At 48.9% G+C, this 25,717-nt stretch overlaps 1 protein-coding gene across 1 annotated transcript in view; it reads right to left on the bottom strand.

The window, feature by feature from the left end:
• The window catches only part of MYO5B (myosin VB), a 340,809-nt gene that overhangs the window by 102,558 nt on the left and 212,534 nt on the right, over window positions 1-25,717 (bottom strand). Inside the window, 5 exon segments of the mRNA XM_030336665.1 lie at window positions 984-1,067; window positions 2,046-2,168; window positions 10,321-10,461; window positions 10,926-11,007; window positions 21,264-21,529. Of these exon segments, the coding sequence (XP_030192525.1) occupies window positions 984-1,067; window positions 2,046-2,168; window positions 10,321-10,461; window positions 10,926-11,007; window positions 21,264-21,529 (696 nt within the window).

Genomic DNA, 25,717 nt, shown 5'->3' with positions numbered 1-25,717 from the left:
ATCTCCCTGCTGTGCAGCTCCTGGGTGGTTATCTGTCACTCATAGCCCACTAGGATATAAGCACCTACAAGGTAGAATCTGTCTTATCCACCTTTGTATGATGCGAGCTGTGTAGGGGGCAGTGCCTCACAAGGTTGGTGCTTAATATTTGCTTAGGTGACTCGGTGCCTTGTAACCTCTGCCTGTGGAATGGACACAGTAATTTGCTGTCTTTTTGTTGTGCTCACAATAAATTAAGTAGATAAAAGACCGTTAACGTTCCCTCAAATTCTACCTTCTATTCCATTTATTTATTTCTATTAATTTTTTTTAAAAATTTCTTTATTTTTGAGAAAGAGAGACAGAGTGCAACTGGAGGAGGGGCCGAGAGAGCTAGACAGAATCCCAAGCAGGCTCCAGGCTCTGAGCTGCCAACACAGAGCCCAACACGGGGCTTGAACTCACGAACTGTGAGATCATGATCTGAGCTGAAGTCAGATGCTTAACCCACTGGGCCACCCGAGGGCCCCCTTTCTATTACATCTAAGTGTTTGCTTATGGAAAGATTCTGTAGGTGCTAAGCAGAAATTAGATGCACGAATACCAGGATCTTAGAGGATTTAAATCATTTTATACTGGCAGGTAGGACATGATGACAAGAGACATAATAAACGCCAGTGACATTTTCATGGATACACTCACTGCTGTACCCTCTCCTGATGGTCCCCTCTGGTACCCCCGCCCCTTGCAATGTCCCGCCATTAGCTGGGATCTTTCCCAGTTGCCAACCCTACCCCCCCTCCCCCTCCGCCACCCCCCATCCTTCACCACCTCCTTTCTTCCCTCCACCACGCCATCCTCAAGTGTTTTCAGATGGAAATAACCTACCAGCCCCTTCGCCTTCCCCCTGCCTGCCACCATTCCAGAGCAAGGCCCCCAACCACCACACGCAGCCCTGGCCATGGACAGTCCTGCCCTAGCTCCCCGTCTCTGACACCCTTTACCTTGCTGGCCTTCAGGATGTTGATCTGCTCTTCATACACCGTGTCTCTGTTTTTCTCCAGAAAACCATCTGAAAGGTACTCCACCTGGGGCCCCAGAGGGAAACAGAAACAGAAGTCAAGCGCTTCAGCCTGACCTGGAGCCTTCTGCAGCTGCTTGAGCACTTAAATCCTTTCGGCTCATCTATACTTGTTTTCTGACCAGTTGTGAGTAACTGAGGAACCCACAGATGTTGCCATTTAAAATGCAAACCCAGGGGCGCCTGGGTGGCGCAGTCGGTTAAGCGTCCGACTTCAACCAGGTCACGATCTCGCGGTCCGGGAGTTCGAGCCCCGCTTCAGGCTCTAGGCTGATGGCTCAGAGCCTGGAGCCTGTTTCCGATTCTGTGTCTCCTTCTCTCTCTGCCCCTCTCCCATTCATGCTCTGTCTCTCTCTGTCCCAAAAATAAATAAACGTTGAAAAAAAAAAAATTTAAAATGCAAACCCAAGATGTGATCAGGAATTACACAGAGCAAATTGAGTATTCATTTTGTGGAAAAACATTGTTTCAAAAAGGAGTTCCCATAAGATAGCCCAAGGCATCCTTTGGGTGCTGAAAAGGCCACTGAATTAGAATCTGCATTTTAACGAGACCCCAGATGATTTATGTGCAGATTAAAATTTGGGAAGCACGGGCTCGCACAAACAGAACAGAACTCCATGTAGCAGAATTCTGTGCACACCAGTTCCTCGGAAAGGAGCTGCCCACTCTATTCTTACATCCTCCTCCTCTGTCCAGGGGAGATTCATGACTATCTTACGGCTCCTGCATTCCCAGGGAAGAGACCCTCAGTAAATATTGGTTAAGCATATGATTGGGTAGCTAGAGCCTCCCTCCACCGCCTGGGGCCCTGCCGTGTGGTGACACTTTGATGGATCACAGAGGGGTGTGGGGAAGGAAAGAAAGGGTACAAGAGGACCCTACCTAAGAAGGGTTTAGGCCACTTCAATCGAAACCACTCCCTGTGAGCCCTGAGCCCACGTAGGGGGAGCCCACAGAGCACAGAGCCCACAGAGACACTCACCTTATCAGCAAAGTGGACCACAATGAAGGCCGTGTTGGACATGCGGGGTTTCTGGAAGTGCTGGCTGCCAGAGTGCCGGTCATAGAGCTTCTGTGCCCAGTTCTGGTCAGTTCCTTTAGGGACCTGCAAAAACACAGAAGAGGGCAGAGTGCTGTGTGAAAAGGAAGAAGCAAGCAGAGAGCCATGCCGTAGGGAGATGGGAGTCCAGTGGTAAGTTGACCTCACAGGGGCTGGATTCAGCTCTCAGACCTGGACCCTAACTGGACAAGGAAAACAAGATTCGGCCACGAACACTTTGGATCCCGTACGCCGTGCTTTCCACACGCCACGTGGGCAGGCTCCAGTAGTGTCCGTAGGAGTGCACTGAGCCTCAAAGAGCCTGCTGGTTGGTGGCCACTGAAGGGGTTAGGAGAGCATAAGCATGGAGCCCAAGGTCACAAGAGCAGAGCTGGGACAAATGTGACCCTGTGTCTTCCCTGCCATTGGGCCCATGACTCAGTGTCATGAATGTGCCACGGCTACCGCTAGCACCACGTCTCTGCTCACTCAGCCCAATGCCAAGAGCAGGAAAGCCCCCCCTCTATGGTCATCTAAACACCACTGTCCAGGCTCCACTCAGGTCTGTCCTCGTCTCTGAAGCCCATCCTGGCCACTCTTGATCTCACTTTGGAATCCCTCATGATTAAGCACTTACACATACACTAATCCAGTTCGCCGTTGGTTTTTGTACATTGCCTTGTCGCTACGAAGTGCAAGCTTATTAGGCTCAAGGAGTATGCCTCACTTTTTTCACCTGCCCCTCAAAGAACTGAGGATTCTTTGGGTTCTGGGTGGGCACCTGGGTGGCTCAGTTGGTTAAGCATCTGACTTCAGCTCAGGTCATGATCTCAAGCCCCACTTCAGGTAAAACACGAGCCCCACTTCTCTTTCTTCCCCTCACTCACTTGTACCCTCCCTCAAAAAAACAACAAAACAAAAAGAATTGGGTTCTGGGCACACACCAGGTATTAAGTAACTAGCGAATGAGCTACATAGTACTCTCTGCCATCCTCAAATTTACATGTTTCACTACATTAAGCATTCTGAAGGGCATTAAGCACACATTAAGCATTCTTTATCTTTAGAGCTGGCTTCAAAAAACAAAAAAGCATCTTGCTTTGTGGAAAACAGAATACAGTCACTGTAACCACTGTCCAAATTGTCCAGGATGATGGTAACTCTACCAGTTACCTGTACCTACTCTCCTCTGTCATCCTCGAAAACCACTGCACACGCCCTTTCCCCAGCCCTGGGTCACAACTGGACCCGCCATTCATTAGTTTACACTGTACATGTGGATGAGGCAGGGCTGAAGGTGACCCTTACACCAGCCATTTAAAAAGGGATTTGTTTAGTAAACTAACACCATCTGTGGCATAAGAAAAATGCTTACACGCTTAAGAACACATTTCTCAAAGTAAACAGATTTTTCTCATTTTCAATTTAACGTAACTATTATTGAGTACCCACTGCTAAGTGCCGTAGGTAATTCAAAAAAAGAAAACTTTCTTGACAGAGGCTATTAATTGTGTTAAGCAGACAAAATACATCCGATTCAGCACTTTCATGTATACGATTTTACATTTGTCTTCAAGTATTCTGTGTTTAGAAACAGCAGGTACAGGGGAGGAGAAGGGTGAGCTGGGCAGGGCTGTTGGAGGTCAGGACACGAATACAGCGGACCGGACAGTGACAGAACTGGGGCAGACAGAACAGGAAGGCCAGGACTGCGAAGAGAAGACTCACCTAGGTCAACGCATTTGCCAGCATCAAAATCATCTGGTCTTGACAATGGAATTGGACTTCTGTTAGTAAATGCCATAATCCTACGTATTCCCTCACTCAGACTGGTGTGAGTCAACGAACAAAGCGGGAAAACAGTATTATGCATTTCCTGACAAGGGTCTTCTTTCTTGACCACCACCAGCAATGAAAAGGGCCAGCAGGAATTCACAACAATTAATACTAACAGTGAATGCCCATAGCACTTCCAATCTGTCAGTTTTCTATACATTTTAGAAGCATCAACTCATTTAATCCTCACAAGAATCCTATCAGCTAGGCACTACGTTCATACAATTTTACAGAGGAAGAAACCGAGACAGAAAGGTTAGGGAACTTGCCCAAGTTCACGCAGGTGGGAAGCAGCGGGGCCGGGGTTCAAACCAGGACAGGCTGGCTCCGGAGCACGTCCTCCCTGCTACTGTGCTTTCCTGCCCGACAACAGCTTTAAAGGCAGCCACCAAGACAGGGTTAGGGGGAAGGCACTTATCTCCAAAAAAGATTCAAAACGAACATAGGAGAAAGACAGCAAATCTTGTATTTTGATAAAATCTGGGCTGGGCGATCAGTAGCTCTGAAATATGCTGAGTCACATCCTTTACAAGCTTCATGCAACTGGCCTTACTCTCTCCTCAAAATAACGTGAAGAGGGCACTGGACCAGGAGCCTGTCATCGATTGACTGTTGTGGGGGTCGTGGCACAAGTCTGAACATACTGCCAACCAGGGAATTGTATATTTTGAGCAGATAGTGTGGTATGTTAATTACATTCAATAAAGCTGGTAAAAACGCATTAATACTTGATTTTACTGTTATTGAAATTATAGAAGTTTAAAGAAATACGGAAGAGGGAAGAGTGCGAGACCTCGGGCTCCACGGCACATCTTCCCCAGCAGCCTGGGCTGTAACCCTGGAGCCCAGGAGCTCACTGCACTCTCTCTCAGACTCCTTCCTCCCCTCCTGGCTGCCACCCCCAATGCCCATTCCAGGACTTGACTTTTCCACCTTCATGAGACCCGCCCCCGCTGTGTGCTCAGCACAACACCCATTCCAGACCAAGCCAACTACCCATCGGGTCCTTCCCCCACACCTGGGTGGCTGAGACCACGTCAACTCCTCTTTCCTTAATCAAGTCCTGCTGATCATTGTGCATAATTTAGTATTGACGCCTAAAAAGACACCATCATGTTTCACCGTGAGACCGCACCTCTTCAGATTAGGCCGCTGTGCTCAGATCTATGCGGGGAGTAGGTCTTGATGGCTCCCCTCTCTGGATGGTCTTTGACCTTGGCCAACCAATCAGTGCATCCTGTTACTTCCCTTCCCTGTGGCCAGGAGAGCCTTTCCTCTCTTTCCGTATGCTCCCCCAGCTTCAGAGGCTGCCGCCTGCTGCACAGGCCTCGTTTCCTGCCTCACAGGGAAACAGAGGCTGCCAACAAGCAGGAAACCTGCAGCCATAGCCACGCCATCCCTCCTCCCCACCCGGGTCCTGTGCACTCAATGCCTGCCTCCTGCACAGCGCCTGCTGCCTTTTCTCTCACCCACGCCCTCTCACAGCCAGGCCTGCACACGGGGTCTCAAAACGTGCCACCTCTGCTGCCTCGCCTGGCCTCACCTCGCCTCCCGGACGCCCAGACAGCTCCCTGACCAAACTCTGTAACCCACAGGCCGGCCGCCAAAGGCGGGACCACTGAGCCCCTCACCGGCACTGAGCTCCTCCCTGACCCCCCTCTGCCTCTCCCCGCAAGCCTTTGTCTTCCCTGCCTGGACCGCACGAGGATGCCTCCCTGCTCACCTCGTTCAGTCTCTCTCCAGCTTGGCTTCCACACAGTGGCGGGTGACATCCCCTGAGAAATTATTCCCATCTGATCACACCTGTCCCTGCCTCACAGCCCTGTGTCCCCAGAGCCTTCAGAGTCCAGTCTCTTCTGGACAGAGCCTCCTGTCCTGATGGTTCTTGCTTTCCAACCTCAACTGCTATGGGGTCTGGAGAAGTCAGACCGTTTCAAGTTCTTCTGACGTGACGTTCCCTTTGCCCAGCAGAGCTCCCGTCCCCCACAATCCAACTTCTCTGCTTAAACAGTCCTTTGGGGGATGCTTCTTACAACACTTTCTCAGTCACCTCCTCCTCAGTTTTTCCATCTCAGTCACCACAGTGACGACTTGTGGTGCCTGCCTGACCCCTCAGAGATGTGCGAAGGGCAGGGAGTCAGCTGGCTACATAGGGACGTGGGGTTTGTTGGGCAGATGAACGGACAGACACAGGAAGGCCTCCCTTCTCAAGGAACCTTTGACCCTAATACTAAGTAAGCTCTTGTGAGAGCAGGCTGGACCCAGGTGAGGAAGCGGAGACCTTCAACATGCTTTCCCTCCACTGCCTCAGCAGTGAGTTACTGGAAGGTTCGCAGTCCGCCGTCCACCCTCGGGCAGCTCTTCCAAGAGCGGGTCCCTAAAACAAAAGAATCCTACCCACTCAGGGCAGAGCCTGCCTCTTGCCTCAGCATGGTCCTGAGGGTCCCTAACACTGACTGTCCAAACAGAGTGTCTGTAGTGTCACTTATAAGAACTGCTTCCAGGGGTTATCATTTCCAGACAGTTCCTACCGATGCCAAGTATCAGTTAGGAGGAAACACGTGCTGACCTCTCCTATCCCCTCAGCCCTAACTAGTTGGTTCCACCAAGAGGGAGGGAACGATGACTGAGGTTTTGCCAAGAGGGAGGGCAGGGAATGCTCAGTCTGAATGTGGCTTATGTCGTGCAGCCCTCAAGCCCCACAGCAGCCTTGGAGAGCACTGGGAATGGCAGGGTTTTGTTAAAAGCAGCCTGGAAATAACCATTTCCCATCAGCAAACACCCCGTGTCCTGACCCCTTGGTTACTGAAGAGCAGCTGTAGTCTGTGTCTTGGTCTGGGGCTGATTATGAATCCATGGCTACAGGAAGGCTTTTTCCACCTGAAGGAAGCCTGGGTGCTTCACTGTGCTCTCCATGAGCCCCCTGTGCAGCCATGGGCACCCCTCACAGGCTCTGGGGAGAGCCCCCCGTGTGCTGCTCCTGCAGATCCGCGGCTACCCCATCTCCATATTTCTTTTTTTTTTTTTTTTAATTTTTTTTTCAACGCTTTTTATTTATTTTTGGGACAGAGAGAGACAGAGCATGAACGGGGGAGGGGCAGAGAGAGAGGGAGACACAGAATCGGAAACAGGCTCCAGGCTCCGAGCCATCAGCCCAGAGCCTGACGCGGGGCTCGAACTCACGGACCGCGAGATCGTGACCTGGCTCAAGTCGGACACTTAACCGACTGCGCCACCCAGGCGCCCCCCCATCTCCATATTTCTAATTTAGATCCCAGCTCACTGGCTCTGCCCGATGCAGTGTCTCTTCTCCAGAAAACCTGATTTTCCCAGCGGCTGCTTTTATACCACGAGCCCAATCCTTCATTTGGCTTTGTGTCCTTTCATATGGGGGTCACAGAACCCAATTCCTCACGGTGCAACCTCACTATTCTTTCTCATTCTGTACAGCGTGAGTGACAGCAGAGGGAAGGAGCGTGTCTGGGACAGTCCCACAGGACAGTCCCGAGGGACGCCAAGTCACCTGGTCTTGGCCAACTCCAAGGGGACATCCTACCCCGCCCAGGCTCAGAGCCAGCAGTACTTCCGAAAGGTGCAACAGGCCTATTTCGTAAAGGTAGGTTCATTGTGGTAGGATTTCGCTACAGGAAAACATGCCCTTTTTAAGGGTCCGGTTCCAGGAGTTCTGACAAAAGTGACACCTGTCGGTGCAAAAGCTACCTGCTACCAGCAGCTGCATCAGATTGCCCTGGATCACTCTCAACTCCCAGAGCAATTAAATCTGGGAGGAAAAGATTTCCACGCTGGGGTTTTTGCATGACTCTTTAATTTGGTGTTCATCTGGCCTGCCTTGCTCCGCCCATGCCCTCAGCAGCCAGTGAGGTTCCAAAATGTCCCAAGGGCAGCGTCACCCCCTCAACACCAGCTCGACTAGCTGGAAATCCAGGTTTTCCTCAGACCCACCCCTCCACAAAGCCTTGGCGACAAGGAAGCTATGAGACCTAAGAGAACGGCATGCTTTCTATGTCAATAACCCCTTCCCTTGATTCTGTTTAGCCATCACTCTGCTGCCCTTGGGTTGTGGTCCAGGCCTCCTCCAGCCTGCTCTGGAACTGCCCTGCCCGGCCCCCACCCCCACACACTCAGGCCTAGCCCCTCAGAACACGAGCCTGTCCCCCTTTTCATCCTTTCTGGCCAGCAGGGAGAACCCTTCCTCCTCTCCCAAGACCTGACATACGGCAGGTGCATAATGCATTCTAGGTGTCTGACAGAATACAGGGGCAGGAATCAGAGGCAGATGCAATCTTAAACTGAAATCACCTAATTTTATAAATCTGACCTGGAGAGAAGGCTCCATGGAACATTAAGGCAGAGATCATCCACACAGAGTCAGATTTTCCATTAGCTTCTCAGAAGTCAAACGGATTCCAACACGGATATTCCAAAGTGCAGGGATTTGGGGAGGTTACCTTCCCAATTGTCTAATGTGGTTTGCAGCTCGGGCCCCCTGCGACCACTCTGGTAACCACCTGCTCCCCAGCCCGCACTTCTCCGGCTTCCCCTTACCCCCTGGACAGCAGTCTGAGGTCCCTGCACCTGAGTTCCTCCCACTCTCACCGGACATTCCCAGGACATGTTCCCTTGGGCAGTGGCACCTCTCAGATCCCCAAACCAGAAGCCAAAACAAACCTGCAAGGGGCTCCCATTTTGCCTGCTAAAGGTAGGACAAATCACTGAAAATCAGACGCAGCTGCTTGATTCACAGAATCCAACATCCTGAAGCATTAAGCCTTTTTCTGAGAGGTGTGTGTACACAAGGAGGGAGAGACCGTGTGCCGGGGATATACGTTATCGTTAGCATTCCATCACAGAACTAGGTGGAGCCCCTGAAGTAAGCTACCTGCTTCACGTGACTCCTCAGGGCCTCGTATGGCCTTACCCTTCAGCACCGGGAAAGGGAGTGAAGGGCTGGAGACCTGGAGCCAGGGCCTAGGAAGCTAGACCGGCTGGACAACAAGGACATGGTGTTGCCCGTGGGGTGGGGGTGGGAGGAGGTGGTTACTGATAGGAGCACACAAGGAAGCAGAGGAGGGGAGCACGGTCCCAGTGTGTGTCAAAGGGAGCTGTTGGCCGTGGACACTGAACCCAGAAAGCACACTGGGCTTGGCACTGAGCTTGGAGCCTGCTTAAGATTCTCTCTCTCCCCTGCTTGCGCGCACTCTCTAAAATTAAAAAAAAAAAAAAAAAAAAAAGAGAATCTTTAAAACAAACATAAAGGGCCGCTGGAGTGGCTAAGCTGGTTGGGTATCCAACTTCAGCTCAGGACATGATCTTGCAGTCTGTGAGTTCAAACCCCATGTAGGGTTCTGTGCTGACAGCTCAGAGCCTGGAGCCTGCTTTGGACTCTGTCTCCCTCTCTCTCTGCTCCTCCCCTTCTCACTCTCTCTCTCAAAATAAGAAAACATTAAAAAATTAAAAAGTAAATATTAATAAAGATGCACAAACTGGATTTCAGCATATTTCACTCTGTCTTCTACTTTTCTGTTAACCATTCCTTTTCATCATCAAAGGCAATGAAACTGCAGGAGCACTTTTCTGGAAGGGAAACACCTCATCCTCCAAACCATCAAACTGCACCCAATCCTTCACAGGCAAGACACGCGAGACCAGAAAGTAAAATCAACTGGGTTTTTCCCTTGCAATACCAAGCATCCTATGGTTTCCACCCCTTTTTGGTTAGTTTCCACTGTTGGAGGAATGGGGATACATTTACCCTCTTGTCAGCAAACTTCAAACCAGGCAAAGTTCTGAAGATCATCAGATCCAAACCTACTAAACTCACAGAGCAGGAAAACAAAGGCCAAAGAAGTTAGGTGACTAAGAAAAGTCAGATACCCCTGGCTCCACATTTCCAAGGTTGCTTGGTTCTCCCCATGCTAGCAACTCAGAACACTCCTGTCCTACGAAGTAGAATCCACAAAAAGCTAGATCAGGAGGAATCTATGGTCCTCATCTGCCACCAAGCATCAGGTGGTGGGCAGGCTCTTGACACTCACTGTCCCTTCTCTGGGGATGCCTGTCTAGAGGTTGGGGTTTTCTCTCCGCACCTAGGCTATCTGCAGCACCAAATCCAGACCACGATTATATCGTGCCAGTCCATACCATCCAGTCTCTGCCAAAAGAGGTACATACTCACCAACACAGTTACCTTCTAGCATGTAGAACGGACACCAAGGTTTCTCTCAGCACACTAAAGGTGGGCTAATGGCAAAAAGAATTCCACTTTGAGGCCTCACATGCTCCCTTGTACCACACAGCTGTCCCCTGCATCTCCTCCAAGCCTGGAACTGAACTAATACAATGAGTGCATCATCAGTTGTACCTTACACTCTTCATCCAACAGGTCCAAGATGCCCAGTTTAGCTTCTATGAGGTCAATACAAGGTTGGTTATCGTAAAAATCAATCAAGGTCCAAGGTATCTGCTCCTTCATATATTCTTCTTGCTCTAGTTTGAACACGTGCTAGGATAAGAAGTGAAAAGGTCAAAGTTAGTGAACTACAGGCACGTCCTGATGTCCATCTCCCCTCAAGTTCAACCATGTGAGTTTAGAGTCCCAGACATGGCTACAGAAAAGGAAAGCTCAGTTAGGTGATCCCCATTCCCCTGGGAACCCTTCTCTAGAATATTCTAGTAATCAACTGGCTTGCAATTCAGCAACTACCCTAGAAGCCCAGGGTCAGGGGGTGTAGGCAGCAAAACCAAGGGAAGGATCATTTACCCTCTCAACCCCACTGCCCCATTCAGACCTCCTCCCAAGCGACATGGAGCGCCTTCGCAAAGTTGGGGCAGCATCAAGAAACCAAAAGAAGGTTGGGGCAGAGCTAGAGCCGGTTGACCCCAGGCAGAGGAGAAGTGCCCCAGGCTGTTGCTCCCAGGGAGAGAGGTGTCCCCACCTCGACACCCTGGGTTAGGAGCTGAGCCTACCGAGTTGAACTGCTGCTGTAGCTTCTCATTCGCATAGTTGATACAGAACTGCTCAAAGCTGTTCACCTCAAATGTCTCAAACCTGCAGAATGAAGACAGAGGAGAATGGAGAGACATTCCTCTTACAGAAGCAATCACTAGGACTTCCAACAAGGCCGCCCTCATCCCTTCTCTCCCGCTGATCCAGTCCCACCCTTAACTCCAGCACAGAAGTCCCTTGAGCCTGGGAGGGGGCACTCCACCCAAAGGGTTGCTTTGTTCCAAAACACACAAAGGCCCCTCATAGGCTGGCAGTGTTCCCCTCACCCCACACAGGTCAATCACAATTTAAACGAATCCCCTATTACAGGACGTTTTGCCTCTTCTTCCAACTTTTAGCTGCTATCAATGCTGTGACAAATATCGTATATACATCTTTGAATTCATGATTCTTTTGGTAGGATGACATCAACCTAGACGAACCACCGTGTCAGAATATGGTTTCTTAAAAGGTAGAAGAAAATTGACTTCCAGAAAGCTGGAACCAATTTTTGTTATCCCCCCACATCCACCGCAGCCTCCCAATGGGTGAAAGCATCTTCTTGTCCTAATACTGGTTAAGGATGTTTTGTTTCTCTGATTCATTTTCATGGAGTTTGAGTTTACGAACAATTGAGAAATGACAGTCAGATGTGCATCTCATTGAACCTGCAGGAGGGCAGAGAAAAACTGATCTGGGGGAAGTAAGCTGGTGGTGACCAAGTAATGAAAAGGATCGAAAGACACTATGGGAGGTGAACACGAGGGGGCCACAAGTGACCAATGGGGCATGCAGCCGAGATTCACCTGCACAGCTGAACGGATGCAGTAAAGCTCACCAAGTTGGATGGGGCGAGCGAGATCAGCAGCTTTAGCTGCAAACGAGCAGGGCCGTCATGCCCACTGGGCAAGGTCACTGGGCCGAGGCAGTGGAGAAGCGGAAATGTAGGCGCAAGAGGGGCCTTTTTTCATTCACACCACTGGCTGAATGAGCACCTACTGAGCACTTGGCCCCAACAGCTTCATAAGTTCTCATTCACTCAGCACCCGCAACTACCAAGAGCTAGGGTTTATTACTCCAAGTAATACAAGCTGGAGAGATTAAATAATGTGCTTCAAGTCAGGGTCAGTATGTGTAAGAGCCAGTATTTGAACCCAGGGAGTGAGGTCTGAGGCCACATTCTTAGAGAAAAGTTTCATTAAGAAAGAGAGAGGGGCGCCTGTGTGGCTCAGGTCATGATCTTGCAGTTCATAGTGAGTTTGAGTGCTGCATTGGGCTCACTGCTGTCAGCGTGGAGCCACGGCTTTGAATCCTCTGTCCCCTCCACACCCCCCCCCCGCCCCCAACCCTCCCCTGCTCACACTCTCAAAAAACCAAATACTTAAAAAAAAAAAAACACAAACAAACCAAAAAAAGATCAGGGAAGGGCAGTGGACTTGGGAATATCAATGAGGGACCCTGGGTGGGAAAGGGCACAGGCTTCAGCCTCCCCCATAACCTTAAATCTGTACTCCCTCATTCTTCAGTATGGACAACTTTCTTGACCTTAAATAAAATTATGGCAGTCCTCTCAAATAGACTGTACTCCCTAATGACAACTCCCAAATAGAAATTTGGGGGGAGTGGGGAGAGGGGGAGAATCCCAAGCAGGCTCCATGCTATCAGTGCAAAGCTGGACATGGGGCTCGAACCGATGAACTGTGAGATCATGAACTGAGCTGAAATCAAGAGTCAGACACTCAACCCACTCAGCCACCAAGGCACCCCAAAAAGTCATTTTGAGATCAAAGGAATCAACTGTTTGGAGACAACCACATTAAAAAGCAGCCCTTGGTCATGCCCACATAGGAAAAATAATTGTAAGCTAATAAAACAAGATCAAAGGTGCTGAGTCCAGGCAGGAGCTGCACTCCAGGCCGTGGCGGGGTGGGGGGGGTGGGGGGGCACTGAGTCTGCCAGTTGTCATGCTGCATTGGGGCCCTCTCGGTCCACATGATCCTATACATGGAGTTCTGTCATTTAGAACCTCATTCTCTGCTCCCCCCCAAACCCAAGACAGGTTGCTGACACTGGCAAACCCCCCAAGGAAACTTAATAAAACCTAGGAAGATAAAAAAAAAAAAAAAAAGCCACCCTAGCAAATGGCCAGATAATAGCAATTGGGTGTACTTGGAGGGCTTGTACTGAGCCCCACAGATAAAGGATTTCAATATGTCCCACTTGACATTTTTTTAAAGGTTTATGTTGGTAGCACTCCACTAAGAATATTCTCATTAATTTAAGATGGCTTAAAATTAGCTCCTAATTTCCCTATTTTAAGATGTTATCTAGTAACAATTCCTCTGCCGTCTAGTGTAATTACTGTAATGCCTGCTGAAGGGCCAGAGATGAATGAGGGGTGTAGGTAGCTTGGAAAATGTTTAAGATAACTGACCTCAGAAAGCCACAGTCAGGGAGATAGGGCAGCTTCTTTGCAATAGAATTATCTCGGTAGTAATTCTTCCCATCAACAGAGATGATTTTTTAAAATAAACACAATGGATCAATTTATAGCTCACAGTATTAAACTGTCACAAAGAAATTTATATACTAGAGTGAGCTGGATTTCTCCCGTAAAATCAATGTTGAGAACACGTAGACTAGAATCCTTGGGTGGGAGGAAGGTCAAAACACAGACAACGACTTGATGCAGAGATCCAAGATCTGTATTCGTGGTGGTACAACCGTTGCCCCCTCCTTCACTTTCCTATCCCCAAAGCGTAGACGAGGATAGAATTTCCTTCTCCTTCTGCTCCAAGTTCAGGGTGTGGGAAGGGTCACAAATGTCTCTCAAAAGAAGGTAGTGTCTGTCTGAAAGTGAAACTGCAATAAAAAGAAGTCAACCAGTCCCTCTAAGTTAATTATCAACCTCCACAAACCTCTCACTGCAGGGCAGAGGCAACGTAAAGCTTCGAAGACTGGGAAATAGTTCTTCTTCCCCTGGAGAATGTTTCAAAGGAAACTAAATTCCTTACCTCAGTCTCCTCTCTTCTACCAAGACCACACTCTACCCTTCTAGCGAAGGCCGAATGACAAGATAGGAGTTATATGTTGGATATGGAGGGGGGCTTCCAAGGAACGATTATTAAAAGCCAGACAAGTCCCGTCAAGGTCTCTTTCCCTCCTGAAGCCCATGAAACCTACCTCCCAAAGGCACCCCGGGGTCTGTTAGCGAGGCCAGCCCTTCTCATCTCTTAACTAAAGAATCTTGGGAGGCTGGCTGCACCTGCGAATGGCAGGACTTGAACTCTGCCCATGTGCTTTGCTGTGACTAGATGCCCCCATGCAGAACTTGACCTTCAGGGAGAGCACAGTCCTAGTCACTGTTCACATCCCAAGGCCAAGAACAGTTACTCTTCTGAAGGACCTATGTCTTTTTTAGTTTGCATTGTGCTCCAATTCCCTGCCTCCTCTCTGTGCCGGGAACCGTGGTGTGGGACCAAAAAATTCCCACCAGATGGAAATCCTCTCCCAGGCCATCAGTCAACTGTCTCCAGAACTGTACGGGCTGCAAGCAGGAGCAAGCCTTGGTTCCTACCCAAAAGAGCTATCAGGAAGACCACAGGAACCCAGTGTATGAAGCCTCCCAAGGAACAGAGATTTCATGTGCCATAGGACTTTAATGGAGGGTGAGGTCACAGAGGTGATGGCATGGAAAGAGAGAACGGTCACTTTATCTGAGCCCCAAGAGTACGTATAGGTGTCTGGCTCCAGGCGAACCCCCAAGAGCTAGGTCAGAGAAATTCTGCAAGATTGAGATTGACTTTAGTGCGATCTGAGTTATAAGGCTCTCCTGGGAGACTCAGAGATTCCAGCGCAAACCCAATGGCTTCAGGGGTCTGCTAGACCTGGGAGTACTGTTTACCCTGAAAAGGACATGGCCAGTGGTCTTTTCTGGGCTGCCCAAGTCTGGTCCACTGTTCATAGGCTGAAAGGAAAATGCCCCTGACTTTCCCTCCTCCATTCTCTGTGAAACCTTTTCATACAGGTCAGAGAAGAGCTGGGTAGTCTTCACTGAATAACTAAATTGAGATTATAAAAATTAAGTCTATTTTGAAGAGACCAAGGAAACAAAATTCCCATTAAAATGAAGGCAAACAGTGGACAGAAGAAATTTCCTTACAATAGATCATTAAAGGCAACCTACTGAGAGGAAATATTTGTGAATCAAATTTCTGATAAGGGGTGAATATGCAGACTATACCAAGTCTGTATAGCAGCAAGTAACTCAAAAAACACGCAAAGGACTTGAACATTTTCCCAAAGATACATGAACAGCCAAGAAGCCTATGAAAAATGATCAACATCACTAATAACTACAGGAATGCAAATCAAAACCACAGTGAGATTACCTCATACCTATTAGGATAGTTCTGAGCAAAAACACAATAACATATGTTGTCAAGGATGCAGAGAAACTGGAACCCATGTGCTCTACTGATAGAGATGCAAACTGCTGCGGCCACTATGGAAAACAATCTGGAGGTTCCTCAAAAAATTAAAAGAATTATCATGTGATCCAGCAATCCGACTTCTAGCTATATGTCCAAAAGAATTAAAAGAAGAGCGATTTGCACACCGCTGTTTGCTGCAGCATTGTTCATAATAGCCCAGAGGTCAAAGAAACCCAAAGATCCATCAGCAGAAGAATGGGTAAGTAAAATGTGGTCTGTACACACAATGGAGCATTACTCAGCTTCCAAAAAGGAAATTCTGTCACAGCCTGCAGCATGGATGAGCCTTGAGGACATTACACTAAGTAACTTAAGCCAGTCACAAAAAGACAAATGTTATAGGGTTCCACTTACATAGGTATCTAAAGTAGTCACATTCACAGAAACAAAGAGGGGTGGTGGTTGCCAGGGGCTGCCAGGAGAGAAAGGGAGTTGTTCAGTGGGTGTGGAGTTTCAGTTTTCCAATGGGAAAGAGCTCCGAGTTCTGTTGCACAACAACGTGAATATACTTAATTGACAGCGCTGAACCATATACTTAAAAATGGTTACAAATGTAAGTTTTATGTTAGGTACTTTTCCAGCTGTAATTTAAAAAAATTATTTTTAAAAACGTATCATTAAGAAGGACTAACTAGACCTGAGTGCTAACTTAAAGTTAGGAAACACGGCAACAAACACAGGAAGTAATGTGAGGACTTTGAGAAGGATAGAAAATCCCCGCAAACCTCATTTCCTGCCTCCTGGGGCCTACCCACTCCCATCTCCTCTGCTCCTCAGCATTAAGCATTCATCTATACACTCTGCCTTGCTCCCCAAGTCTCCTAGGCCAACTGTCCTCTCATCAAGAAGGAGGCGGCCGCAGCCAAAGCCCCTGCCACCTTGGCATTTGGAAGGCTCAAGTCCAAGACGAATAAATGCATTTTCCCCAAATTGAAGCCATCTATTTCGTTTTGCCTCAGAGGAGAGGAATGAAGGATTACAATTACAATTATTCAAACCTGTAGAGGCAAACGCTGGTTAATGTAACATGAAAAGGAAACCCCTGGCCTGGGAAGAAACGCCCGCAGGCAGCTTCACAGATCCTCAGTTAAAGGAAAGGGCTGGTCTCAGGGTGGCTAAATTGCCTGCTCTGCGCTTTTTGGAGCTGAGGTGGGGGAGCAGGTCGTGGGGAAGCCATTGCTCTGCCAGGGCACTGCTTGTCGCGTCGGGAAACGTTCAGGAGAGTCTGAGAGACTCACCTCTGACTGGGGGCTCACAATAACTGTGGTGGAAGCAGCTGAGGCCCATGCCATTTATTTCGGGGTTCACAGCCTTTTCTACAGTCCGAACTATGAGCTGGAACACCACGATGAGGGGAGATGCCCCTGTGTGACGCTAAGTCCACTGTTTCCTTATACACAAAGGAGTGTCCGCTCTGGCTGCTGATTCTATAGTAACACTTTAAACGTTTACAGAAATTTCTGGAGTGGCTCACCCACACCACAGAACTCTTTTCAGGTGTTCTTACAATGAGCTTGACTGGGGAGTCAACCTTAAATAGGAGCCACAGTCCACCTGGGGACAGTTATCCCACTAATTACAAATTAGTGTCTACTAGTTGGGGAGGCAAAGGCAATTCCGTTCTCATTTGCTAGCTGTGGCGCATTTGTAACCTGATTTAGGAGGAGCTAATTCCCGGGTTGCTTGGGTGGCTCAGTTAAGTGTCCCACTTCAGCTCAGGTCATGATCTCACAGTTCGTGAGTTCCAGCCCTGTGTGGGGCTGTGTGCTGACAGCTCGGAGCCTGGAGCCTGCTTCGGATTCTGTGTCTCCCTCTCTCTCTGCCCCTCCCCCCAATCATTGTGCCTCTCATGCTCTCACTCTCTTAAAAGTAAGCATGAAAAATAAAGGAGATAATTCCTTATTCCTTTCTTCTTATCGAATGGGGTTTAATCCTTCCCATTCTTTCTAGCTTCCACCTGCCACCCTGCTGGCCCACAGATGACAAGTAATACAACAATCCAAGACTTGAGGTCATCCCAAGGGCATCTTCTATGTGCACCAAGTCTCCTCATCCTAGGGCTGAGAAACAATGAGACCATGGTTTCAGAGATGGTCCCTCTCCTTCAGTGTTTGGTAGTCAGGGATTTGGGTAGACAACTCAGTGTTGGCGTTTTCTGAAGCCATGGAGGATGAAAAGCTCCTTAGAATCACTTCCCATAGTTACGTTGTAAATAAACCCTCAGGACTGGAATAGGTTTGGAATGGGGGGGGGGGGGTGGAGGAGACAACAAGCAGTGGAATTCCGAAGACAAAAAGATCCAGTGCCTTTCTGGAAGGTGTCTGAAGTTCCAAAGGAAAGGAGACAGACACCAGGATGCAAAAGGGAAAAGACAGTCAACAGCTCAATGCAAGGTCAGCCCAGACTTAAACCAAACGTTGTCATTTTGTTTCCCGGATGAAGAAATGATGTCACTGACCTGATGGATCAGAAACAGTACCTCCAAGGTCCAAGCGACCTACTTTCCTGTGGTGGTTTTTGGTTTTGACCTCCTAAGAGTTCATTAGATACCCATTGGCCAGAAAAGAGCCTCGGCCGGTGTAAATTTCTACAGTAATTTCTCGGCAGACTACAACTGCTGAGGTGCATGCTTATTTACATTCGGGGACTGTCTCTAAGTGCTTTCTTGGCAACAAATGGCCTAGATAGATATAGCCAGGCTGTTAAGTCTGAACCTACCCCATATCTCACTTGCCATCTTGAACTCTACCTATATAGGACATGAACGCGGTACTACATTGAGCATATGGAGGAATATGGCATTCTGTCTCTGCAAGAGGAGAGTGAATGGCTTTGCAAATAGGACCACTTTGTGGCAGAGTCTGCAAAAGGAAATTAGCTCCTGAGAAAGAACAAGGATTTAAAAAAGGAAAGAGGGGCACCTGGGTGGCTTAGTCAGTTAAGCGTCCGATTTCAGCTCAGGATGAGTTCGAGCCCCACGTCAGGCTCTGTGCTGACAGCTCAGAGCCTGGAGCCTGATTCAGATTCTGTGTCTCCCTCTTTCTCTGCCCCTCCCCTGCTCATACTCTATCTCTGCCTCAAAAATAAATTTAAAAATTTTAAAAATATAATAAAAAAAAGAAAAGAAAACAGATCAGCATATCTGAAGGAAGCACAAAGGGTAGGAAACTTTCCCTACTGGGAACTTACTCTCACTGGAAAGCCGTCAGATGTTCCCAGAGGAACCCACGGTCACTCCAAGAGGGGGATGGCATTCCCAGGATTCTCACCCCACCACGGTCAAATCTCTCTCCCCAACCACAAGCAAGCCTTCCCTGAAATCTATTTCTTCCCTCAGGGCAGTGACAGGACCTTAGAGGACACCCCACCAATGAGCAAAGCCTTTCACTGTCACCGTGAATCCCAGGGAAGGGATGATCATCTATGTAAAAGCCACACACCGCTAAGATAGTAACCAAAACAGAGCTGAGTGCCAGTAGCACCAAAGTCATGATACTAAAACAAAAAAAGAAAGTTTTCTTTAGTTTTGAGAGGGGGTGACAGGCAGAGAGAGAGGGAGGCAGAGAATTCCAAGCAGGTTGCACGCTGTCAGTGTGGAGCCCGACATGGGCCTTGAACTCATGAACTGTGAGACAGTGATCTGAGCTGAAACCAAGAGTCGAACACTTAACCATCTGAGCCACCCAGGCACCCCCCCCTCAAGTCACAGTATTACATGCTATTCACAACATTGAGTCTACATGTTAGTCTTCCCAGATCAAAAACTCAGTAAAATTAGATTCTTGCCCAGGTTTAAGGGAATCAGGTCAAATGCTGCAGCCTGAGTTTCTCTGGGTCTTACCTTAAAAGGGAACACTAAAGGTCAGTTTTTCTGGGGGAAACCCAATTACCTGAAATACTCACGACGGAGAGAGTAACAGAATTACTGACAGCCAAGAGGTATGCTCCCAGGATACAGAGACTGTCCTGTGCTCTCCACAGAGCAACTCGAGCAGCTGGAGCACAAAACAGGCACTCAGCTGGCCAGGAGAAGGGGTGGCCTGCACAGGGGTGTTCGGCTAAAACCCTCAAGTGCCCTGGAGCAGACACATCCTCCTTCCGACTCCTGGGTGAAGCTCCACTGTTTGCTCATTCTTTGAGTGAGCTTTTTTCACACTTTGCTTTTTCCTACTGCTAGTGCTCATGTTCCCAAAGGTGCCTCCCTACCTCCCATATTTTACTCCCTCCCTTTAAAAGACCCAGTTCAGGGGTGCCTGGGTGGCTCAGTCGGTTAGGCATCTGTCTTCAGCTCAGGTCATGATCTCTCCATGAGTTCGAGCCTCGTGTCGGGGGCTCTGTGCTGACAGCTCAGAGCCTGGAGCCTGCCTCGGATTCTGTGTCTCCCCTCTCTCTGCCCCTCCCCTGCTCATGCTCTGTCTCGGTCTCAAAATAAATAAAAACGTTTAAAAAAATTTTTAATAGACCAGTTCAGACCTCACCTTTCACACTAAGCTTTCCCTGATGGTGCCAGTAAGTGTGCCTACTCCTGCCTTGAAACTCACCCAACACCAAGTGTCCAAGCCCCCCAACGGACTCTGCTACAATTTCTTCTGTTGCCTCTTGTATTACATAACTCAGGCATGTGACTTAACTCTTCAGCAGGAGGCCTTTGTGATGCTAAAAAAAAAAAAATCAAGTTTCCTTCTTCCATTTCCTCTACACTATGCAACATGGTTTGATTTGAAAGCCAACAATGAACAAGGGCGACAGAGATGTAAGTAGGACAGCCTGTCCTCACAGGGGCAAGTGGCCACTTCTAGGAGATTCTCCTTTACTACAGCCTCAACATAAGGCAAATCCCAGCTCATCAGCCGACTAAGCAGCTGCTTCTACCACAGCATTCCTGTTCTTACAACTCTGCACTTCCGTGTGTCTCAATTTCTATTTTAAGATAGAAGTCATGACTTCTAGGATATAAAGATCCAGGAGGATTCAACCTATTATTAGCTTAGAGAGGGCAAGGCATTGATCATAAAAGATGTTCAAGGGAGGTTGCAAACCAGTACATATAATTTCAAACACCTCTAGAAGGATCTGGAAGGAACCTCAAAGAGACTATGGCTCAACTCCTCATTTTAAGCTATGGAAATAAAAGACCAGAAAGGGGCTGTGATCTGTAGAGAACCATCCAGCGAGCTGGTGACAGCTGTGAGTTACAATACTCATCTCCTGAGGCCTAGTCAAGTAGACTTTCCACTGTGCCATGCTGCCTTTCCCTGCAAAACACACAGTTATAAACAACAGTTTTTGCCATTAGGCTCGAAGTCTGAAAGGAAGAGAAATCTCAAGAATGACCACACGTGAGTCTTACAGTGCTGGACAAAATCATGGTAGTACAATAACCATCTAGACAGGTCATATAGGGAATGAGCTCAAAGGGTAGATTTGAATAAAACAGCTTAAGTTCGTAGTAGCTTCCAGTCCAATGTTGGGTGAGATACTTCCCTCTCTAGGCCTGTTTCTCAGTTGTGAAGAAAGGCGACTACATGGTTTCTCAATGGGAAAGCTACTGGGGTTTTGACAGGGTCTGTTCTTCCTTAAAACCATCTCTCCGTATTGCAGGACACCTAGCATCCCTGACCTGAGGCCACTAGGTGCCAGTAGAGACCCCAGTCATTGTGACAACCAAAAAAAAAAAAAAAATGCTTTCCTACATTTCACACTCTCCTGGGTTGAGAATCCCAGGGGCTTGGGGAGCACGACAAGGCCCCCTGCCAACTCTGAAAGGCTGGCAGGAAGACACTAACAACCATCAGGTAGAGTGTAGGAGGATGTGTGCAGGCCTACCCATAGATGTCCAGGACGCCAATGAAGGAGTGTTGCTTGAGAGGCGTGTGCAGGGCCTTGTTGATGTGCTCCACAATCCAGCCGAACAGCTGGGCATAGATGTGCTTGGCTAGGGCGTTGCGGGCATTGACCACCTGCTGCAGGGACATAGTCTTGACGTAGGTCTCTGAGGTGGTGACCAGCTTTCGATGGCATAGCCAGTGCTCCATCTGACTGTGCTCCACCCCTAGCAGTCGGCAGAAGCTGTTCAAGTGTTCATCCTGAGGCTGGAAAAGACACGGGAGATGGTTTCAGGAGGGGAATAGAGAGCAAACCCGCCACCACGCCCTCTCCCCTAGGACAGAATGAGCCCGCCCAGCACGGTGGGGCCTTGTTTCTCCCAGCCACAGCACCGGCAGACTCACACGCTCTCATACGGATGAGCGGAGGGACAAGCAGAGCCCAGAAAATGTTGCTCAAACTCATCAATTACACCAAATTATCAGGGCTGTAAAAAACAAAAGCTTTCTCAAACTTTTCCTATGCCCTCCCCTCCATGGCCAGCCAGCTGCCTAGTGACAGGCAGGAGAGAATCTGGGAGCAAAGGGAGCAGAATGAGAATTGATAATTTAGGGACAGATAATCCAGTAAGGAGCCAGAAGGCAGCAGTAACTGTACAAAGAAGTGCACACAGAATCACAGTGAACATTTAGTTTCCATCCACAGAGTCCCACCTGCAGTGCTGAACCCACAGCCCAAAAAGAAGTCCTCATGTGCAGGCACTACCCTTGACCAGCACCTGGTCTAACAGCTGCCTTAGCCTCAGTGACATTAAGCAACACATACTTGATGTTATCTTTTTTTTTTTTTTTATTACTATTTGAGAGAGAAAGATGGAGGAGACGCAGAGAGAGAGAGGGAGACACAGGATCTGAAGCAGGCTCCAGGCTCTGAGCTGTCAGCACAGAGCCTGACGCAGGGCTTGAACCCACGAACCGTGAGATCATGACCTGAGCCGAAATAGAACGCCCAACCGACTGAGCCACTCGGGGGATCCGCTTGGTGTTTTACTCTTAAAGTACTTGCTGCCTCGGGGAAAAAAAAGCCAATCAAGGTGGAAAGCTAGGACAAGCGGCAAGAATACAGAACTGTGACCTGAGAAGAACAGCCCACTTGGAACATGGTTAAGCAGTACCACCGCCCTTTTAGAGCTGGAGGAAAAACTAGGAATTCCTGGAGATGAAGTCCCTTTTCTACAGAGTGAGGCAGCGCATTTCCAGAGACTTGCCCAGGGTGCCTTCTACCCAGCTGCCTCTGATCTGGACACTCACTTACCCAAAGTCCCAATCAGAGCACTTAGCCTTCAGGTCCCTGATAAACACATCACCCACAGGTCTGGTCTTATTACACCCAGTAAGTCAGATACTCCTTGCTTTTCACAGAGGGCACCCACAAAAAATCCTGTTCTTTGCTCTCTCACCTAAATCCTCTCCCTGGGAAAGCTGATAACCCAGCCAGGAGCCTGCTGGATTGCTTATTAACTCAGGCAGAAAGGGAATCCTTTAGAACATGATGTGCCACCTTCTATAATAACCTTACATTGCTCGTGGGACTCATTTTCTAATGAGGCTGCTTTGTAGGATTTAAATGAGACTTTACGTGTTCAATGAAAATTAACGCAGATAACTGTACCATTTCCCCGGGCCATTTTTTTTTCCTCCTACAGATATTTAAAATCATCTAGCCAAAACAAACCCGATTACAAATTAGAATGTCAGAGTAGGAACGAACTTCCAGAAGTCAGTAAGGCCACCTTTTCTCCAAAATGCGGTCTGTGGAACAACAGTTCCAAAGCACACTAATTGGCTTTACCTAACCAGAGGGACGGCACCAGGTGAGACACAGCTGGACTCCTTGGTTGACGTACCCTGAAAGCACCAAGAGACCTATTTTATGCAGCATTTCCTGAACTTAATTGACCAAAGAACCCTTATTTTCTTAAGAAATTGCCCAGGGCTAAGCTTTGGGGGAAAATTCCTTGGGCACCATCATTCTAATCCAATCCCCCTTATTTTTCAGGTGAAGAAAAATGAGGGGAATGGAAGCCCCCCGGGCCCTGGCCCAGAGCTCCTGATCCAGCCAGCGGGGTGGGCACGCAGAGGCCCTGTCTTCTCACTCAGCAGGTGGGGCTGCTGCGGCCACCTCTCCAGGCCAACCCCATTTCTCTCTGCAGCAGCCTGTGCCTGCCCTCCTTCTCCCCCAGACAGAAAGCCACATGTAGCCGCATTAAATGCGTAGGGACCACTTGGCAAGCAACAGGTTCAGAGGTGGAAAGAGTCCAACCTCTTAATCTGACCTGCTTCCAAGAAATTCTTAATTGCTAGGCACAGCACTGCAGCTGGATTCCCTGACATGTACATGGCCTGCTGGCAGCAAACATGACCGCCCAAGGCCTGCTCGCTGGTTCCCCAGCCTCCCTGGCACCTCCCGGGTGAACGCAGTGGAGAAAGAACCACGAGTTCTGGAATGGTTTGATCACCGCCTCGGGACAGGTTCCCATCTGCTGCAGCGGGATGTGGCTTGCCCCTCTATTACCCCTTCTGACTGTTGATTAAAGGTGCTAAGTGAGACCGATTTAACATCATGCAATTACATTTAAGCTTAATTAAATGGTGCTAAATCCATTAAAAACAGCCAGCATCATAGGTAGATTAGGTTTTGTGGGCCCATATTGCCAAATTCAAAAAACAAATTGCCGCTGGTGTCCAAGTAATTGCATGCTGTTGCCTCTCCAGGGTAACTCTGGCCGTCATGGAACACATTTTTATGCTTTGATTAAAAACTACCGAGCAGAAGGCATACTGCGTACGGACAGACAGCCTTTCCAGGAGGCGGCCCACCCCACGCACCTGAGGAATAGACCCAAATCCATCTGAGACAGACGTGCACTAGTGGAGCACTTCCTGAGCATGTACTGCGTGCCCAGCACTGCGCTAGGCGCTGCCGGGGACATCAGCATGGGGAGGACAGCCTCAGCTCAAGGTGGGCTGGAAGGCGCAGGGCTGGCAGTGGTACAGGGGACACACGGGCTGGGGCCCAACGTGGCCCTGTCATTAACTGTTATGATCTCTCTGGGCCTTAGTTTTTCCAACCCTGTTAAGTGACAGGGTTACCCAGAAAGCCCACTCTGGCTCCAACAACAAGGATAACCGGCAAGAACTCAATCACACGTGAGCCCCGGGCTAAGGTAGCTCATGTCGGTTGCACTGTGCACATAAGGAAGCAGACTTAGAAGCGTTAACTATCAGTAAGTGGCAGAACCAGGATTTAACCCTGGCAGTCCTGACTCAGAGCTCTCACTATGTGTTCTCCACGCAGCCTCTAATTGGAGGACAATGAAAGACCAAGTAACCGTGCTCAAAAACCTGACTTCCTGTTAGCTCTAAGAGATAGGTATCCCAGCTTCCACCTGTCAGACTTCCACCTCCCCTCCATAACTGTATCCTCCGTCCACTCTTCTCCAAGTGTAAGCCTCGGTATCCCCACCTTCCTGCAGTGTTTACAGAAACACTCCGGGTGCCAACACGTGTCAAGTTGGAAGAGAGAACACATCAGACACGGCCCTCGAGTTTAGTCCGGGAAACCGGCATTGATCAAATAGCCAATCAGGCACCTACCAAGTGCTGGGCACCATCCTGGGTGCTAGAGATACAATAATTAAGAAACAGTAGCTGTCTTTGTAGATTGTGGACTCCCTCAAGGGAAAGAGACATGCAGCAAACCACCCCACAGAAAATGCAAAATTGCAACCATGCTAGGCACCATGCAGAACAGGTACAGATGCTGTAGAAATCCATGATGTGGGAGGAGGAGACTGGGGGGGGGGGGAGTGTTGGGAACGTGTGTCACCTTTCCTGTACCTCACCAACCCAAACCAGGAGTTTCTCAAAGCAAACGTTTCTAATCTCAGCTGTCCTGGACACCAGGACATACACGGCTGCCCTAAGAAACCAAGGGGCATTTACTGGGGTATGTGAGTGGGTTAGGCACAGACCCCTTAAATTTTTTTTTTTAATGTTTATTCATTTCTGAGGGACAGAATGAGAGAGAGTGCAAGTAGGGAAGGGCAGAGAGAGAGGGAGACATAGAATTCGAAGCAGGCTCCAGGCTCTGAGCTGTTGCACAGAGCCAATGAGGGGCTCAAACCCATGAACTGCAAGATCATGACCTGAGCTGAAGTTGGACGCTTAACCGACTGAGCCACCCAGGCACCGACCCCTTATGCCTTCCTCACAAGGAAAAAGACATGGGAGCAAGAATTCACTGGCCTGAAGGCCTCAGTCTAGGGGAGTGCTTGGCTCACACTGGGGGCCCATTCCCCACACTGCCAAGGCACAGGGCCTCCTTGCATCGCCCAGGTGCTCTCACAGCACCATCGCTGCCAACCTCACTGCCCACCCACCCAACATACACAC

The sequence above is a fragment of the Lynx canadensis genome, chromosome D3, assembly GCF_007474595.2.
Source record: "Lynx canadensis isolate LIC74 chromosome D3, mLynCan4.pri.v2, whole genome shotgun sequence".
Classification (NCBI taxonomy): domain Eukaryota; kingdom Metazoa; phylum Chordata; class Mammalia; order Carnivora; family Felidae; genus Lynx; species Lynx canadensis.
This window is presented reverse-complemented; position numbering and strand designations above follow the sequence as displayed.